This window comes from Aquila chrysaetos, chromosome 25, assembly GCF_900496995.4.
Source record: "Aquila chrysaetos chrysaetos chromosome 25, bAquChr1.4, whole genome shotgun sequence".
Classification (NCBI taxonomy): domain Eukaryota; kingdom Metazoa; phylum Chordata; class Aves; order Accipitriformes; family Accipitridae; genus Aquila; species Aquila chrysaetos.
This window is the reverse complement of record NC_044028.1, coordinates 6,515,387-6,534,623: the sequence shown is the minus strand read 5'-3', so window position 1 is coordinate 6,534,623 and position 19,237 is coordinate 6,515,387. Positions and strand designations below refer to the sequence as shown.

Genomic DNA, 19,237 nt, shown 5'->3' with positions numbered 1-19,237 from the left:
CACGTGGAAGCGGGGACACCGGCCACCCAGCCAGCCAGAGAGCAGAGTCAAGACCTGCAATTCCCCACGCAGCAGTACCGAGTGCTCGCTCTGGCTCTGGGGAAAGCCCATCTGCCTGCAAGCCCCAGGGCAGACAGGGGCAGGAGGGCAGCAGGGGGTCCCTTGTCCCCATGCGGGTGGCTTCCCTCTCACCCCCACCGCATTCAACCTAGCCCCGGCTGCCCCGCGCTGCGCTGCTGCAGCACGCGCCTTCTCCTTCTCGGGTCCTCTGGCTTCATCTTTAACTGTGGATAAATCCAAACACTTACTGAAAGCAAAAGCAGATGGGTGATGGACCCATCTGGTCCCTGAAGAGAAAAGCGCATCGTTGGAGCCGAGTCCCTGCTCCTCACCGCGTTTCACGTCTCGTGGAGCCCTCTGCCAGCCTCTTCAGCGGGGTCCCACGCCATCCACCCTAAGCCATCCCCTGCAAGACTTCAACCAAAGCCACAGCTCCTCTAAGCACCTGACACGGGCACCAAGTTCAAAACGACTTCGTGCTTGTTGTCTCTTCCATGCCAGGCCACTTGTTCCGCCATCCTGCTCAGCAAAGACGTAAAATCGGGGTGGGAGCAGAGAAGCCCATACCCCACGGCCGGTTGGGAGCTGCAGGAGCACAGCACATCCCAGCCATTCCCCCTCCCTCCCCGCAGCCCGGTGGGAGGAAGGCAGCTTGAGGCACAACCATCACCTTATTCCTGCTCCGTAGCAGCTGGAGAAGTTTTGTCTGGCCTTCCTGATGTGCAAAGCCCCCGCTGCCTCACCCAGCCCACCCAGCAGCACCCCCTGTGGCCCCTGATGGCCGACATCCCTCCCCACCATGGGCAGCCCTGCCAGGCTGTTCGCTGCCGGAGATTTCTTTCCACCCTCTGCCTCCTGGCGAGCTCAGTGCTCCGAGCTGGAGGCCGGCTTGACATCTCAATCCGGAGATTAGGACGGAGACTGGTCACTTCCCAGTTCTGGCGAACACCCTTCAAATAATTTGATTAATCATCTTAGCCCCACTCGGTGCAGTTGGCATCCTCCAGAATCAAAGCCTCTCCTGAAATGCTGTGTCAAAAAACCATAAAGCTGCTGTAAAGGTTCAACCAAGCATGGACCAAAGCAGAAGCCGGTACTCCAGAGGCTGTGCATTGCATTGGCTAAATACTCCCTCTAAATATCTCTACAGCTAGCAGTCAGAGACATATGAGATGTGTAACAAATTGCACAGGGACTGCTTTCCTTCTCTCACTGTTAGGAGGGGATTTTTTTTTTTCCTCCTGCATTTCTATTTATCACAACGCAAAAAAGAAACATGCCAAAAGGGTTTTATATTTTCACTTGGAACAACAACATTTGGACAGCCCCAAGGATAGCAACTGCAGTAATCATGAAAAAGTAATACTTTGCGCTTCTGTAGTCCCTTTCATCCAAGCATCTCACAGCACTTCGCAAACATTGGCCCTGATCGTGCGGGGGCCCATGCACATGGATCATCCTACACAGGAATTTATTCCGCTGGGTTCAGCAAATCAGGACTGCGGGGCTCTGCGGGGCTCTGGAGTTGTTCACCTCCATGCTCGCCGAGTCAGCTGCTCCATCAGCACTCACAAGTGCATCCTGAGGTATTTGTTGATATTTAAGTCTGAGCTCCTGGAGTCAGGGGATTGTGTTTCCATTTTTCAAACCTCTCTAGTTTGTCATCGTGGTGCAATCCCTACAACAGGAACCCTAAAAGCCCAAAAAGCAAAAGAAAAATAAGACAAACCAAACATACTCTCTTTCCAGCGTGGTGCTTTTTTGCAGGCTCCTCTCTCTTTGGAGTCGTGCTTCAGGATTTCTGTATTTATCTTCACCAGAAGAGAGCAATTCCTGCACTCCAATACTCATAAAAGAATAAACCCAGCTGATCTCAAACTGCTCAGGGGAAACTATGGCAGGGAGAGCAGTTCGCCAAAATCTGCAGCAGTGAAAAGAATAAACCTCAAATGTCCTTGTTCCTCGTGCCTCCCCCTGCCAGAAAGACAACCACAGTCCAAACAGTTGAGGGTTTGGTTGGAGTTTCTGCTGTTATTGGTTTCTTGCTTAAAATAAAAAATTCTTGCTATAGCAAATGTCCCAACTCCCCCCCAGGGATGTGAAGCCAAGAGCCCCCGTGAGCAGCACCTCTCCTTCACCCACTCATGCACCAGTGCCAAAGAGCGGCCAACGTTCAAGACAAAGCTCAAGCCACAGCCCTTTTGCAGGGCTCCTGGGGGTCATCCCCCCTCAAATGGAGACTTTCGGTGTCTCCCCTTTGGCTTTGGGCTTGACACCCCCATGGAGGACATGCCATGGCTAACAAACCCTCCTGCCACAGCGAGGCAGCGGGAGACAATCAGCATCCCGCACCCCGCGAGGTTATTGCTGTGAGAGCGGTTTCCTTTAAGCATGAAGAGGTGACCCCTTCTTCTCCGCACCCCAAGCCTGGCCTCCTTGGGGCACCAGATTCATCGCAAGCGTAGGGACGATGGTGGTTTTGCAAAGAGCCCTGGACGAGCCGTTGGCAGCGCATCACCGGGACAGCTCGGCTGAGCGAGAAGCGTTGTCCCACGGAGGTGCCCGGACTTCATCCAGCGCTTCGCTGGGTGACCTGAAGGCGTTTACGGCTACCCTGGGAAGTGTGGCCTGAGACGACCAGCTACCAACCAGGGCTGATGGCCCTTCAGGGCCATTTTCTGCTCCTGGGGGTACTTCCAGCAAACCGTACGGCCTCTCTGTGCCCCAATTCCCTCCTCTGTGAGGAAGGACATACTTGACGCACTTGGAGATCTTACGGCTGAGCAGCACAGCAGCCTGCGGTTAAAATCCAGCAGAATTTCAAACCACCCTTTAACCTCTCTTACCTCTCTGCTATCTTCCAGTGAAATGAATCTCATATCTGCCCAGTCCAGCGTCTTCGTCCCAACAGAGACAGCTTCAGCCTTGCCTTCCCTGACCCCCTTTTCCTCCAACACACTCGTGCAGGCACACGCGTGCAAGAAGAGCACCCTTAGCACTGGAGGGGAGCGAGACGCAAAGGAAGAGCATCAGGTGGAATGCGAGATAGCAAAAGCACAGGCATATCAGACGTCTCCAGGCAAGATAACATGATAAATAATCAATCAATCCCTACAAAATCCTTAAGTGCTTGATGTATCCTCCTGCAAATTGAATCACTTCTCCTACCAGGAAGTTCTCTCTTGTAAATAAATGAGAGCAGAAATGGCCCATATTGAAAAATAATGTTGTTAAAACCACTGATTAAGTTTTACACAAGCATATGAGAGCAAACTAAAAGGTTTTAGCTTTTTAATTTAAGAAATGAGGAATATGATATAATTTCAATTTGTGATGAGATAAGATGTTCTCGATATTGTGGCTTCAATTGGATTATATCCTAATGTACTTTTATAAAGTGTCAGGCTAGCTGCAGATTAAGGTATGTGTGTAATATTCTTTATTAACAATTTAATGGACTTGCTTTCACTCTATCCATCTTAATCAGTGTTTCCAGTCCACCTGGGAGATCTAGTTAGTGCAGAACCTGAAACTCCAACCTGATGAAAGAGGGAACTCAGTGATCCGTCAGTGTCAAAAACAAGAGGGAAGCACTGATAAAAGACTGTCGAGGATCATCTTTAACCTCCTGTCATCAGCACCACTCCAAAAGCTCTCAACAACCGCTCCTGGAGTCACTCAACGAGACATATGCCCTCCACAGATCCGCATCCTTCCCCTGCCAGAATATTAAAGGGGCTTTTGGCAACAGGCAGGACTTCCCAGATCACAAAACGCAGTTGCCTGATCTCAAGGGACCTACTCCTATAATCCTATTTTACAGTCAAACGCCAGTGCAAGAGCAGCCTGGTTGTGTGGACTCTCCAGCGCTTGTCCATAGTCTCTGCTCTGGTGCTTAGACACTTCCATCTCATTTCCCTCTGAAATTTATTCATGACTAGTTTGTATCTGCATGTTCTGGTATCAACATTGGCCTTTAGCTTAACTAGCTCCTCTCCCTCCCTTGTGTTTATCTGCCTGTGCAATCACATGTCCTCTCAGCCTTCATTTTGTTAGGCTAAATAAGCTGTGCTTGTTTAGTCGCCTCTCGTAAAGGGGCTGTCCGACACCTTCCCTGCTCTAATGACCCCTCTCTGCACCTCCTCCAGTTTTCCAGACTGTACAGAGTCCCACTGTGCTTCTAGTGCGAACGCTTTTCTGTCTCTCCTGGAAATACCGTATCTCCAGACAGCTCCAAGCACCCTTTCATTTAAGCAGCCGCTCCTCCCAGCTGGCTCCTGCTCTCCAAGCACCCACCTCTCCCACCCTTAGACACCCCAGAAGAGGTAAGTCCTCCACCCCAATCAAGGCCTTTCGTGCTGCAGGTCTTGGTGAGAAATTGCTATTTCACATACAAGTCAACCCACCACGGGGTGACCGGGATGGCTCACGATATGCCGCACGAGATCTCATCGCAAGCCAGTACCACGCCTCCCCCTTCCCTGCCGCTCGGACTGCCGTGTGCATGCACAAACAGCGACTTGGTGCACGAAACCAGGAGCAGCAGCCTTGTAAATAATGGCCAATCAGGAAAAAAAAAATGTATATACATCTCATCTCCTTTAATTCCCTTGCAATGCGATGATTCTGCAAGGGTGGGTCGGTCGTAGCTGCAGGTGCTCCCGGACGGGGGAGGAGCACAAAAATGAAGTTGTTTGCGGCTTTTGATTCCATCCCTGGAATTATTTACAGCTGCAGGCAATATTAAACTATGTAGAGCAAGTGTCCTCATTTACATGCTAATTCATTTATACCCTCTGGATTGATTTCTCCAATTCATTTTCAGCCCACTAACTCTTCTGATATGAATTATATTATCACCTCCAGAACGGCAGCAGGGAAATGTGACGAAGCCACCCCAGCTCTTCTGATCTCTAATTGCCCTCGCTGTTCAGAGTCGGCGTGGCCAGCTGCAGCTTCGCCTCCCGGCTACCAGCACCCAGCTTTCTTCCATCTCCTGGAGAAAAACCAGCGGTGTGGCTTGGAGAGCGAATCATCCCACCTCCATCACTCGGTCCTATTCTGGGGAAGACCCAAGCGAGCGGACCTTGGGCTTGCTGCCTTTGGAAATCATTCCCTCATTCTGCCCAGGAGGAGGAACCACCTCATTTCAGAGAGCAAAACCAAAGTCCATCCGTGTTCTGCAGCGGGAAGTCCTGGAGCTGTAAGGAAACTGGATTAATCCTTGACTTCCCAAGGGCCTTTCTGAGGCTTCTCAGCTTTTCACAGCAGCCTCACACCGTACCTGGCAGACACAACACATCCCCAGTTCTCCCTGCCTTGGGAATGAGGTACTCACTGGTAGGCAGGACACAGTGCCCAGGGGAAGGAGAAGAGTGGGGAAGTCTGTCCATAGGTAGCAGCAGTTGGAAGCAGTAGGGCTTTTCTCCCATCACGGGCACTGATGGATGATTGAGGTTTAGGTATCCTTTTCCAGGAGGCATACCCAAATGCATTGGCTCGCCTCTCTGGAAGACCTGGTTGAGGTCTGCCAAGGTAACAGTGGAGAAACGAACCGTCTCCTGCACTGACTCTACTTACGCAGAAGGGTGAGTCTCCAGGACACCAGCTGGACACAAACGAGGGGAGAGAAGCCATCAGCAAATGGAGGAGGGCACCTGCAACGATGCAGGGTGCAGTGCAGGGCTGCCCACCTCCCCATCGCCCCTAAAATAGCTGTGAAGTTGTGCAGAAGGTTAAACCTCAGCTTCCCTAATGGGCTGGATTTCATCAGCCAAATATTTCATTGACTAACCATGACACCATTTTCAGTCCTGGACCAAATACACAGGCCAGATTTTGCTTAGAAAGTCCATTAAAATCCTAACCCTCTGCCGAACAGGCCTTTCACTGTTATTCCTCATGATGTTTCAGTATTTCATTTCTTGTTTTTTAAAAATATATATATTTTTTTTTTTTTACAAACATTGACAAAATAAAGAAACATTGGACTTAATATAACTCTGTGTTTCAGGAGTGTTTGTCCCTTGATCTGTGGCATGGGTTGATGCCCCTTTAGCAGAGGACATCTTCTGCTCTCTGACTCAGTGTTTCAGCATGGACTTCATCGCTGGTTTATGAGCGAATTCAAAGTAAGGGATTGGGATATTCTCACTCTGCAGAGCACTCGCACATCCTCCCTCCCTGCAGCCAGATTCAGGTATATCAGTCCTCTAGCAGGGGCAAATCCACCTCCTTGAGCTTGAACAAATTGTGGCAGGACACCTCTTTGTACGTCCTTCAGAGACTATATCAATGCTTTATAGGCACCTGTTAATCAAGGTGCAAACCCAACTCCAGTACCCGTGCGAGTCAGCAGCTGAGGAACCGATCAAGAAGAAGATGCTCAGCTGGACAAAATGTCTGAATCTTGACCACTGCGGTTCATGCTGGCCAGACACTTCCCTCTCCCTTTGGCCCAAAATGTCATTCAGCACAGAAACCCAACTTGTGGGATAGACACCAACACTGTGGTACGTATAGACACATCCAAATTGGATAAACACACATGGAATTTGGTATTTTAAAGACTTCCAGAAGCCTTTCTACAGCCTAACTCCTTCCTTGCTCTCATACCCAGCACCGTGTTTGAACAACACACAGCCGGGCAGACACGCGAGAGGGACCAAAAGGTCCAGGACTGTTGGAAGTTAAACGGGACCACTTCCCCTCCAAAATCCTGAGCAAAATGAAAGCTGTAGGGAAATTAATAATTTTTTCCTGGCTGGCAGGGAAAGGACAGCTCTTTGTCCTGATTTACACCATCTGAAACAATTAACTTGTGAAAGCCGAGATACCGTTCCCCTTGGCATCCAGTGTTTATTATGCTTCAGACCATTTCAAATGAGCACTTGAAAAGGAGAGGGAGCCCCTCTGCCTCCTGATCACTGGAGAGAGGGAGAAAGTTGTCCTAAATGGAACAACAGACTGTCCCTTCTTAATGCCACTTCAAAGCTCCTCGGACAGGAAAATTGATAATTGCGTCAAGTACAGTTTTTCTAAACTTCATCATTTAGTGCTGAAAACTGGGCTATTGAATTCATATAGTTCTTTGATCAAGACCAGTTAATTAAGTTATTCCCTTGATATGACTCTTATCACTTTAGTGCCAGACCTACATCACACTTACGCAATTCACATACTGGCTTTGATATGCATCATATAAGCTTCCCAGACCATAATCACTGGGTTTCTGTAGATTCACTGCTACCTTACCAGTTTCACCAATAGGATGGGCTATAGGTCAGCTATTAAAAGAGAGATTGTGCAGCCCAGAAGGCTCCTGGACAAACTCTAACAGGGGAAGTTACATATGGACTGCAACTAGACCAGTGATTTCTTCCAGACCTTGTAATTTCTAGTTACAAACTCTCAGTGCCTCCCCTGTCTCCTTTTTGAAATATATCCTGCATTATTGATAAAAACTATGCAGCTAAGTATTTATTTTACCCTCATCAGCAAGACAATTGGACTTGATCTATCCTTTTGCTATTCTATTGCAACGACATCACACTTGCAGTAAGAAAAGACGGTAAAATTGAGTGTGAACTCTGAAATATGGCACACCCTTCGCTGCACTAAGTCACAGGCATCTCTGTTTAAGCAGGTTTTCCCTGATTTCTCCCACCCATTCCCCTCCCACACCCCCTAGATCATCTTCTGCCCTGGCCACCCCTCACAGAGGCTGTCCCATGGCCTCTCCTTGCCCCAGTGAATGGTTTCTCTACCCCGTGCAGCTTTCGGTGACTCCTGTCATTCCTTCCCACCCGATACCTCCTGACCCTTCATCTTCACAGCCCTCCTCCAGCTGCCCTCTGTTTCTGACCAACCATCCAGGGGCTCTTTCAGCAAATCCTCCTCCTCCACGCTTCTGCTTTCCACAGGAGAGTGACAAGCTCCAATTTAGGTCTCCACAGTTTCTCTTGGGCTTATCCCCTTAAACCGGATTAGCTAACGTCTTAATGCCAGTGACACCAGTCACAGCTCACCATCTGATCCTGCCTTTCAGGATTTGCTGCATCTATGCACTTTCCATTGCTAAACTAGATCCTGTGATCTTTCCTCCCAAGTCCTCCAACTCCCCGTCACCATCACCCTGCCACCGTGGCTTGCTAGTTATACTCTTCATATTTAGGAGATGCCCAGATCTCCTCCTCCTTTCCTCACCCAACACCTCCAGGGTCTGAACGCTTCCACCTCGCTGGCAGCCTTTGTGCTTTCCCTGTTTTGATACCTACAAGTTTCTCTTCCAGACTGTCTCCTTCCCTTTCAGATACAGCACCCCTGGAAAACTCATGGCACCCCTTCCTTGGGCCTCCTTTTTCTTCAGTATCAGATACAAAATCTTGACGCAAACAATTCAAGGCCTCGTTTTCACTCACCTGACCCATTCCCATATCGAACCTGCCTGTGGTCTCCACCCCACCAGTTTGGCAAGGCCCAGCCCCAACACCCCTGTCCTCTGGACTTTGTCCACTCTTCCCACCTCAGAGCTTCCTTCGCCACTGCCTCTTACACACAAACCAGCCCACATGGTGACTCCTCTTGACTCTTAAACCTCCTTTACAGACCCACATCCTTCCCCAGCCTGCTGTTCATGCACTCCTTCGTTCTCCATCCATCTCCATCGCAAGGTGGAGCCCAGGAAAACAAGTATTACAGGGCAAGGACCAGCCTGCAGCTCCTGCGGAGGTTCTGTACCTGGCACTCACTCATGACCAAGGGAAGAGATGGTGTGAGCTGCAACTTTCCATCATGGTCCTTCCTTGCTGGGATGTGATGGAAGAACCATTGATAGCAGCGTGGAGGAAAGGTAGGCAATGGTGGGCTCCAGCTCCTGGCCCGCTCACTCTCATCACGCTTCTGGGTGCTCCCCAGCATCCCCACCACGGCTCACTCCAGTCCCCAGCTCACTGCACGATGCAAAAAAAAGTCACGTTCTCTTTATCGATCAGGCTGTCCCTCCCTGCACATGTTCCCTTTGTCCCCCCCCTAAAATAAAACCCCAGCTGAGAAGAGTCACCAGCTGGAGTTTAATTTCAGACTCCAAGGCATATCTGGAGCCAATTTGCAATGCGCTTACTCCAAAAATCGCCCTCCCCTGTGACGCTTGACAGCTCCAGACCACAGTCCTGCTCTCAGCTCCGAAGGAAAAATGTTTTAATTTGTCACAAACCAATTATAGCGTCTCATCTATCCCTGAATTACTCATCTTGGCTACAGTCTAGGACAAAGGGCCCCTCTGAGAGGAGATTAGACATGGATATTAACAAGAGAAAAAGTGTCCACTGTCTCACCTTGCTGGGGACGCAGCTTCCAACGAGACAGGAAAAGGAAACCCCTCCTGACTGACAGCCGGAGGGAGGGCTCCCATCCCACAGCAAATCCCTCGTTTCACGCGGAAGAATAGTCACGACAAACTCTGTATTCAAATAATATTCATGCATGGCAGATAACAGAGTCACGGCTGGCAGAGCTGCAACATGAATATAAATAACCTTCGCTCCCTCGGTTGCTGCCGCAGACGCTTTGCCACTGTGCCGGAGTGCGGGTGAAGGGGCTGTCAGTGGCGTGCACGGGGTGGGGGGGGGTGTGGGTGCTCCAACGGATGCAACTGCTTCGTCTGAGCTCCGTGTGCCACCCCTCTAACGAAGCCCCTTTCCCTCGAGCCCTGCACGAGGCTGGAATGCCCTCCCATGGACTCCCAGCAAAGGGGTCCTCTCCAGCCACCTCCTCTCACCCCAGCTGCCAGGCATATTTGCTGCTTTCACAGGGCACACCAGCATCCCTCCGAGTTCTTGCTTCGGACCAAACCTAGTTTCGCAGGCCCCAAGTACCTCCATATCAGCGCTCCTTCCTTCCCTTCGCAACCCCATGCTGGCCTCAGGCATCACCCTTCACCCCAACAGCCGAGGACTGGGGCATCACCTTCAATGCCGAGTCACAGCCCTGAGGATGCTTTTGGTCTGTCCTGTCTCCTGAGCAGCCTGGGTACCATTTCATCCAGCTGGAAACGGGAGGTGAACACTCAAAAGCGGCACCCAAAGCTCTCATAGGCAAGAGGCGCTTTGCATTTACAGTCGCGACCGTGACAAGCCCCAACCACTTAGCTCAGCAGTAGGGACAAAAAGCTGCAGGCAGAGCTGGCCTCTCAGCTGGATAAACTGGATGGGTTGCTGCTCCATCTGAAGTTGACTCGAGGCATCCGAGGGCAGCCACGATGCTCCCTTCCTCCCCGTGCCTACTGCAGATCAGCTTCTTCCTTGGATGAAGAGGGAGATGATGAAAGCCAATTTCCCTTTGTGCTCATGGCGAATAATTTGGAGAATTCCCCTTGTTTACTCAGAACTGTTAATGATGCGTCAGAAATTACCTCCGAGATTGTAATTAAAGAAAACGGCAGAAGAGAGAGACATACACACACTGCCTAATCACAGCTTCATCTGCAAGTCTTGAAGTGCTGGAGCAGACAGCAGCCTCCCCGTCACCCCAAGCCCGCAGAAGAACCCCCAAAAGCCTCCTAAATGGCAGAGGCTCAGGGGTGCAGCCCCCAGGCCCTGTACAGCCCCCCCCCTGCTCCTCTTAGCTACAAAGAAAGCAGTGGCAGCATTCCCGGTATCCAGGAGCTGGCGAGGCCACGAACCCAACTGGAGGCCATCAGGAAATGAGCAGGAAGCTCAGCCCCCTTAAAACCATTTTGGAAGTGGAGCAGCTGACCTAGAAGAGTAATTAAGCTCTCAGTCATCACCGAAATGCAGACACCCACATGCGCACAGCAACATATCAGTCAACCCCCTGCTAGCCTGACCTTGGGGCTCGGCATCTGATGGGGCTGGAGCGGAGCACAAACAGTCCTTTCCCGCAGAGAACGGAGAGGAATTCGATTCCTGTTCGGTTACAGGAGGGTGCCTGGATTGACTAATTACTCAAGGGTGACCGCTATGGACGGGCAGCCGAGGGCTGGTTTCCCAACACCTCCCTCCCCACTCAGTCCCAAGGCCAAATCCTCCCTCTTTGCCTCCTGGAGCACTTCCACAGGGTGAGCAAAGCTGCTTGCACCGGGAGAGCAAGTGGGGGTCAGGCGGGGGAATCGGCTCAGCTGAAAGCAGCCGGCTGGAAAAAAGCCATTCCCTTTCTCCACCTTAGCCAACGGCTTAGTTCATCTAGGGCTCATTTGAAGCCTTGGATTAGGAAAGTGGTGGAAATGCAAATCCTTTGAGTCCCAAATTCAAGGTAGAGGAAGGAGGAACAAGCTGGGTTGTCCTCATGTTCACAATCAGCAGTTGTCTGGGTGTGCAGGAGCTGTGGGGCTGCGGCAGGCTGTACGGGGCTTGGTACTAGTAGACCCTGGCCACAACCAGACAGCGCTCCATCAGTACAGAAAAGAGTTTGGGTCTCTGGGCAGGATGCATTTGGATCGCTACTCCACTATTTATCCGCTCATCTTTGGTGTAGAAAATAACTGAAGTCAGTCTTGAAGTCAGCCTCACACCAGTGCATAACCTCCCGTTGCCGGTGGCATGGCGAGGAAGGCTGGGGCCCTGTCTCCACTCATTCTCAATATTTCTCTACCTAGAGACCATGTAAACCTTTTAAACCCACACAGCATTTCCAGGTGAGCTTCATATCCCCTAGACCACGGTTATCATCTCCAACAGACTCCAGATGGGAGAAGCAGCAGAGTTTTCCCTTCAAAACCTCATCTTGCAGGCAGGTAAGCACGTATCTAGCAGGTGTAACGAGTGCCTGCTTTCTGGCAGCAGTTGGCCTTCTCTCTAAAGCAAACCCTACAGCAGGTCAAACCACGCACGCATTGCCACTGCAGGGCCCCCGGGGTTGTTGCTTAAGCATCTTGTGATCACGTTCCTGCATAAACACATCTCCTGCCTGCTTTCAAGGTGTGCAAAGGTTAAAAACCGTGCTGTGCCTCCTGGAGAGGGAAGGATTGGATGAGTTTGGACAATGCTGCCACCCCCAAATACATACAGCCTAAACTTCTCGAGGTTGGAGAATCTGAGCCTGAAAAGATGAAAGCCCAGCAATAATAACAGCCTGGGATAGCTGTAGGAGGGGGACCCACTTATTAGCAATGGTATTTCTCTCCTTCGGCAGAGGTGGTTTCAGCTCCCTCCCTCTCAGCTGGCAACCCACACAGGCAGGTTTAATTCTGGGGATTTGCTGCTAAAGCCCAAGTCTGGAAGAAGGACCCTCCTTCCTCCCCGCATGTTTACACACATCCCCAGGAAAGAAAGAGCTTCCTGACAAGCAGACCTGGATGGCAAGGCACAGCACACCAGCCCCCGTGGTCAGCATGTCTCCCAAAAACAGCTCGTCTTCCCCTCTGGGCGAGCATGGGCCAACACGGAGCAGAGTGTGGCGACAGCGCTTCCATCAGCGTTTTACCTGATGAAATTGCGGTTCAGCCATCTGGGTCACCAATGCCACATACAACTACTGCAGAACAAGCTCTGCCTCACATCTCCCCCAGACTGCTGGCTAGGCTGGGGTCTCCAAGGCTTGGGGATGTGTGTGATGCTAAAGCAGCAAGGGGGAAAATACACTTACCTGAAAGCCAGGGGCAGTTTGTCATGTAAACAAAATCACTGAGAAACCCCTTGGCACTGCTGCTCTCCCAGGACCTGCAGCTGGTCTGCGAGCTCTGGGCAGGGGAGCCTCTCCATCACAGGTACGCCAAGCTCCCGCTACCACTCACAGCTCCGAAGAGGGATCGTCACTGCTCACAGTGACCCGGGCAGCCCACACCCAGTAACCCACATCCAAACTCGCACTGGGACTCCGAGATTTGCTCCAGCAATTCTTTATTGGAAAAAAGGGTAGGCAGGTACAGGGTGCCCCACCACATGTACGCACATGGCACACACTGTGGGTACCAGGAACCCCCTCGGGCACTCGGTACCTCACCCAGCACACCCCTGCGGTGCCCGGGGCGGGCTGCTTGGGACAGAGAGTCCCACTGCCACCTCGTGGGTAAGGGACGCATCGCCTCTGCTTCGCCACAGGGCACAGCGGGCAGCAAACCTCCTCCGTGCAAAATCCGAGGCCCTGCTGGAGAACAGGACCCAGAGACACCTCAAAGTACCTGGCTTGGAGGGAGGAGGGAAGTCCACACATACCAGAGCTAGAGGCATCATGAATTAATCTGATCTTTCCCTGTCTGTCTCCATTCCTGCTCCCCAGGTTGACTGGGAAGAGAGGATGCTGCCACACAGGGCAAGTGTCTGGCTGCAGTCACTGGACCGAGGGAAGAGTCGAAAGACTCGCTGCCGACAGCCCAGGACCTGCTCTTACTCTCCTGGTCTCACCAAGATGAACCGCAGCACCCCTTGAGGGCGCTGGCTGTCCGGGGACGGAGCCTCAGGAATTGAAATGTTGGTCCCATGCAGAAGACTCATGGGTGAGGCAAACCCATTAATTCCCTTCTGCTCCCAGTTAGCACCGAGTTGTTAAAAGAAGACTTCTGTTCATTTTCAGCAGGATCGGCCACAGACAATGAAAACCCTGCTTCGCTGTGCAGCCAGAGAAATAAGGAAGCTACAAATCTCCCCCATAGAGGGAATGAAGCAGTGAGCAACCCTCATGGCTTTGAGAAAACAGCCTACAGCAACTCCCAAAAGGAGGTCTGGAAATAGAGCACTATTGCTGAAACCGCTCTGGGTCTAGGACATCCCACCCCATAGATACAGAGGTGGTTCTGCTCCCTGCCTCACTCCAGCTGTGGGGCCTGCAGCTCCAGTTTGCATTGGTGTAATAACGGGGAGACCCTCGATCTCTCTTGTCCCATAGCACCTCCCTCTCTGCATCTCTGATCCCGGCCAAAGAGCCACAGCACATGCAGAGAAGGAGGAATGGAGGGTGAACGGCCCTTTCGCAGACCAGTGCAGCGTCCTTGGTGCAGCCCTGGCTGACGTGAGTGGGGCACCGTGGGGCAACAGGCAGTGCCATGGTCCTGCATTCAGGACTGGAATGACCCGAGCAGTGGATGGGCAAATTGAGCTCTGCCCTCCTGAGCTGTCAATGAGGCTGAAGCCAGCACTGAGCTAGATCCAAAGAAGGAAAACAGTCTTAAAAGTCCATCTTCTGCGAAAAGTATCCTTGGGCCCCATACCAGGGCCAGAGGGGATTCACACTGTCCCTTTGGTCCGCAAACCTGCAGTCTTCATGTCAGGGAGCAAAGGAGCCTCATCACAGTCCTGCATGACTCCAAGAAAGCAGCAGTGAGGAAGGAACATACCTTTGATAGCCCTCTCTGGGCCCCTGGGCAAAGGAACATCACTCCTGAGCCTTACTCTTATTTTTCTGCTTCCATATTTTGGACAAGCGGAACTTGTTCTTCTTCTTCTCTGGCTCCTGGCTCTCAAGAGATCCATCTGCAGGAGAGGGAGCAGACACAGAGCAGGTTGAGACCCACAGCCCCAGTGCCACCCAGTGCAGCTTCATAAGAGTAGGAAGGGCCCTTACCCAACCTCTGGATCATGTCTGCCAACATCTGGTCCTCCTCTTGCTCTCTGTAATGGAACCACATGGCATTAGAAAATTTTGCTGTTTCATAACATGGTAGACACTGAAAACCATGCAAAGACTACTGTTATTCCCCCAGTCAGAAATGACCAACTTCCATAGCATGCTCTGAGAAGGGTGCAGGAAAAAAACCCAAACAAAACAGCTAGAGGAGTCCTAGAAACTAGCAAATTGCAGCTGGCTCCCTTGAAAGCAAGGGCCTGTGCGGGGATTTCCAGAACATGGCAGTCCAGCACTGCAACAGGGAGGCCCTTCCCCCAGCTGGCCTATGAATCATTGAGTTCACTGAGTTGTGAGACAACACCACACTGGAGATGAGTAAAGGTTGAGACACCAGGAGCCTGGGGTGATGCAGAGGTGCTCTCATCGTAATCAGGGACAAACATGCTGCTGTCTCCTCGGGCCTGGGCAAGACCAGAGCCAAAAGCCTGGGCATTGCTAGAATCCTTGAACTGGAGTCAGCTCCCTTAGGTCAAGAAATGGAGGCTGCTCACAGCAACAGGAGGCACAAATCCAGCTACTTAACACAGCAGTCTTCCTTTGAACTTGGGGAGGATCCAACTCTCAGCTACAGTTGTTCCTTCACTTGCTGCAGCAGACGAACACATTCCTGGCTTCTTGTTCCCAGAGTCCTCCTGCAGCTCCCATGCTGCCTCCATCCTTGCCATCTCCAGCCTCTCCCTCTCTTCCCCCTGCCTTCTACATTTTCACAGCCCTTGTCCTCAGAGCAGCATTAGCTTGAGAGCACTGAACACGGCTGCGGTCCTCATCTCAGTTTCTAACAGCTGCCAAGGAATCAATGGCAGCAGCATTTAGGACAAGCTGGTTGGTGACAGGTCACCACCCACCTCTCATGGAGCAGAAGTCTGGATTACCACCATTCATCGACCCCTACAGCCTGGGCAGCAGAGGAAGTATGATGGAAATCATCCCTGCTGTTGGTTCATCTCCCACCATCTGAGGGCCCTCACCTGAGTCTGTCCTCATCCAGGCACTCCACAATACTATTCCGATCATTGACCGTGTTTAGGTATGACTCCAGCAGCTCCTTCTCTCGCTTCTTCTCCATGGGTGACTTCAGTTCCTCTGCACAAGACAAGGGAAGCCCATGTCACAGCTACAGGCAAGTACCTCCCCGTTGTGACTCCTGCCTCTACCCTGCTCCAGCAAGTCCCTCTCACAGGCCCAAATTTTATTATCCTAATGCTCTGGGGCACATCTTACATCCCCTCAGAAAGCACAGGTGGGTTGGATATTACAGAGCCTGCACCCGACAGCTTGACAGCGCAGTCAGGAGACACCCCGCAGTGAAACTGCAATCCCTGGCAGTGTCATTCAGATCTGAAGGACATCCCAGGTCTGACATGCAGAGTGGAGTGCTCCACACAGCCAGGGACCAGCAGGACTCTCAGTGCAGCCGGTCCCTACCTGGCTTGCTCATGAGGTGTCTCAGCTCCATCTCAATGTTCCACTGCTGCTCCTCCAGCTTCTGCTGTTTCATCCTGGAAGGAACCACAGAAGTGATGAGTTACTGCCCCTCCATGCCCCAGGTCTGGACCTTTCTCATATTGTGCTTATGCCTCATCTCTGCATTGCTGACCACCTGGGTACAGGTGGGTCGAGGGAAATCTTCATCATATTTGTAAGGTCTCCCTCCCCACAAACTCATCACAGACCCTGGGTGCTAATCAGTGCTCAAAGGCCCATCAGCTAACACATCAGGATGCTGGCATTTCTCCCAGAGATATCCTCAAGCCCTCCTCATCCCACCAATTGGCACATTATTTTGGGGGGGCTGCCACACTTCCTCTCCTTTACTGCTTACTGCTCACAGGTGAAGTGCACAAGCAGACAGGTGAATTTCTGGTTGTACTTACTTGTACATCAGCTCTGATTCCTGTCTGAGCAGCAGCTGCTTCTCATGGATCAGTTTGAACCAATCCACCATGAGGGCATCCTCAGACTCATCTGCAAAAGAGACAAAGTGCAAGACTCCTTTAGAAGATGCATCAGTTCAGTCACCCTGGCTCAAACACGCAATCACTTGAGGGAGAGCCTAGGATAACTTATATAAGCCACAGGCAACCTGAAGTGAAAACAGCTCATCTTTGGTACTCCTGGGTACAAGGGAAAGGATGCAGATCACTCCCTACAGATTCAGGGAAGCTGCTCACAGATACTCTGATACATGGCACCCAGCTCATCTTCCATGTGGCCAGCTCAACTCTGCCATTCTGAATGAACCCACTAAGCCCTGCGAAACTGGAGCCAGCCATGACAGCCAGTCTGGCTTGGGATCCAAAAGCCAGCTCAATAGCAGCCTTCCACTCCCCAAAATCCCTGATCCTCAGCCAAATACACACAAGACCTTGCTCAACCAATAGGTTAGGAAATAGCCAGAGAGAGTTCAAAATTCCCAAGGCTTTATCTTGCTATACCAGGTAACTTTGGCAACCTGGTGTCTCACATGTAGCATGAGCTCCTAGAAATGGAGCGAAGAATGCCCAGGGGAAGGACATGAGCCTCACACCTCCCCACCATAGCAGAGCTGGCCCCTGGTCTCCTTTACCTCCTTCACAGCCACGCAGCTGCTTCTCCAGATCCACTCCTTTCAATTCCAGCTCATCCAGCTGCTTCTCGATATCACACACCTTCTCCTGGATTTCCTCCTCAGGGAGGTAGTCCGGGTGCAGCTAGGAAAACAAACATAGGACCAAATACAGCTCAGTGCCCTCAGACTGCCTGCTGAGGTCACAGCCCCAATAGAGATGGGAAATGACATAAGGAGCCCAACTGCAGAGCCACGTCCTGGAAGGGCCAAGTCAGCAGAGATGCAGAGCTGCCTGCTCCTAACAGAGCAGTGGCCACTGCAATGTTACAGTGCTGTGATACATTTGCTGTGAGTGATAACATCTACTCACACTTGTCAATCCACAGACATTCTCCCTTCTTTGTTGGGGGACGCAATGTCTACCAGAATTTTGTTTGGCTTTGTCTTATTCCAGCTTCTATTGTCCCCCTGCATGGGAGATAACTGGCAGTCTCTCTATCTTGTCTCTGCCCCAGAACCTTTCACCCTTTCCCTGGGAATTCAAATAAACCCTCCCAATAAAACAAACTGAGATATGTCTTGGCAAGCACTCCAGCAGGATACCCAACAACCCCAGGCTGTTCCCCTTATACCTGGTTTCCAGCCATACCTTGGTTGGGGACACTGCTTCAGGGCTCTGGGTGCTTTTTGGAACAGAGGGTTTAACTAGAAGGGAGAAAAAAAAAAACAAAGAATGCCACAACAAACTTTAAATAATTTTGTGGTGTGGGACAGTGCCTACACCACCAGAGAGCACAACAGGTCCCTGCCACCCAACAGAGGGCACTGATGACACACATGCATCGGCACGCCTGATAAGGTGAGAGATGTGTCCGCAGCAAACAGCACAGCCTGCTTTACTCCTCATGGCTGGACACTCAGATACCCTCTGGTCACAGAGTGCTGCTTTCGTCCCCAGGGCATAGGCAGTCACCTAACTCAGGTGTGACTTACAGAATCATAGAATCATAGAATCATTTAGGTTGGAAAAGACCTTAAAGATTGAGTCCAACCATCAACGATGTCCACTAAACTATGTCCTGAAGTGCCTTGTCTACACGCTTTTTGAATACCTCCAGGGATGGTGACTCAACCACTTCCCTGGGCAGCCTGTTCCAATGCCTAAACTTGGGACCTTGCATCCGAGAATATTGACTTCCACATTCATTCATTATCTTGTTAAAACTCAAAAGATATTTATTGTGGCAAAAGCCACCCCTTATTAAGCTTCCAGAGGGCAGAACAAAAATACTGGGTTACTGTTGCAGGAAACACCAAGATATACTTAAAAATGCCCCTCTAGTGCTCTTGTACAAAGAAATATCAGTAAATACTGATGAAACAAAGATGGTCTAGGGGACCTTAGCATAGGTCTCAGGAAACTAAGGTTCAATTCCTTCCACAAAACACTTCCTAAGTGAGAAGTCCCTTGTGCCCCACTACACAGCATTATTTAGGCCCTGGACACCTATTAAAATCAATCCTTAAGCAATGTGTATTTGTTCCACTGTGCCTCAGCTTCCTCTGCCCAACTGTCCTGCAAGGATAACTACAGAAGAGTGTGAGGTATTCGGATACCCGAGGGGCTGGGCTGGATAATTACCACAGAGAGAGAACAGAGGCGTACGTGGATGATGTGATAAGGAAGGAAAACTCTAGTATCAAAAGAGCATGTCTATAAGACAGGCAGCAGTGGTGCAGGCTCAGCACACACAAGGAGAAAGACAGGAAAGACACACTAGGGGAGCCTCATGAGAATCTCTGGCAATTGGTGCTGACTCAAGGAAGAGCTCAAGGACAGGTCTCCAATTGCACAGCCCTTGCTCTATTGCGTTTTCTAGGAAGAGTGCAAAAGGAGAAGATGCTGGATGTGGCAATCAGCTGCGTTGTGCCTGCACTGCTGGCCTCTGTCAGGGTACTCTTCCCTCTGGATGCTACTGGTTTGCTGCCCTGTACAGTACCTGTGACTCACACTTCTCTTAAAGGTTCCTCCAAGAGGGATCAGGCCTG

At 51.0% G+C, this 19,237-nt stretch overlaps 1 protein-coding gene across 7 annotated transcripts in view; it reads right to left on the bottom strand.

Moving 5' to 3' along the window:
* Nucleotides 1–1,337: 1,337 nt before the first annotated feature.
* The window catches only part of MICALL2 (MICAL like 2), a 37,001-nt gene continuing 19,101 nt past the window's right edge, over nt 1,338–19,237 (bottom strand). For 5 of the 7 annotated variants that reach the window (XM_030001572.2, XM_041120118.1, XM_030001578.1 and 2 more), the window contains 7 exons: nt 17,838–17,893; nt 17,207–17,330; nt 16,515–16,605; nt 16,066–16,139; nt 15,609–15,723; nt 14,578–14,624; nt 12,901–14,486 (listed from right to left, as the gene is read on the bottom strand). In XM_030001572.2, the coding sequence (XP_029857432.1) occupies nt 14,389–14,486; nt 14,578–14,624; nt 15,609–15,723; nt 16,066–16,139; nt 16,515–16,605; nt 17,207–17,330; nt 17,838–17,893 (605 nt within the window). In that variant the 3' untranslated portion in view covers nt 12,901–14,388. Of the gene's footprint in view, nt 1,753–9,395; nt 10,361–12,900; nt 14,487–14,577; nt 14,625–15,608; nt 15,724–16,065; nt 16,140–16,514; nt 16,606–17,206; nt 17,331–17,837; nt 17,894–19,237 lie in introns of those variants that run through there. The other 2 variants (XR_005931402.1, XM_030001573.2) reach the window with 2 other exon arrangements.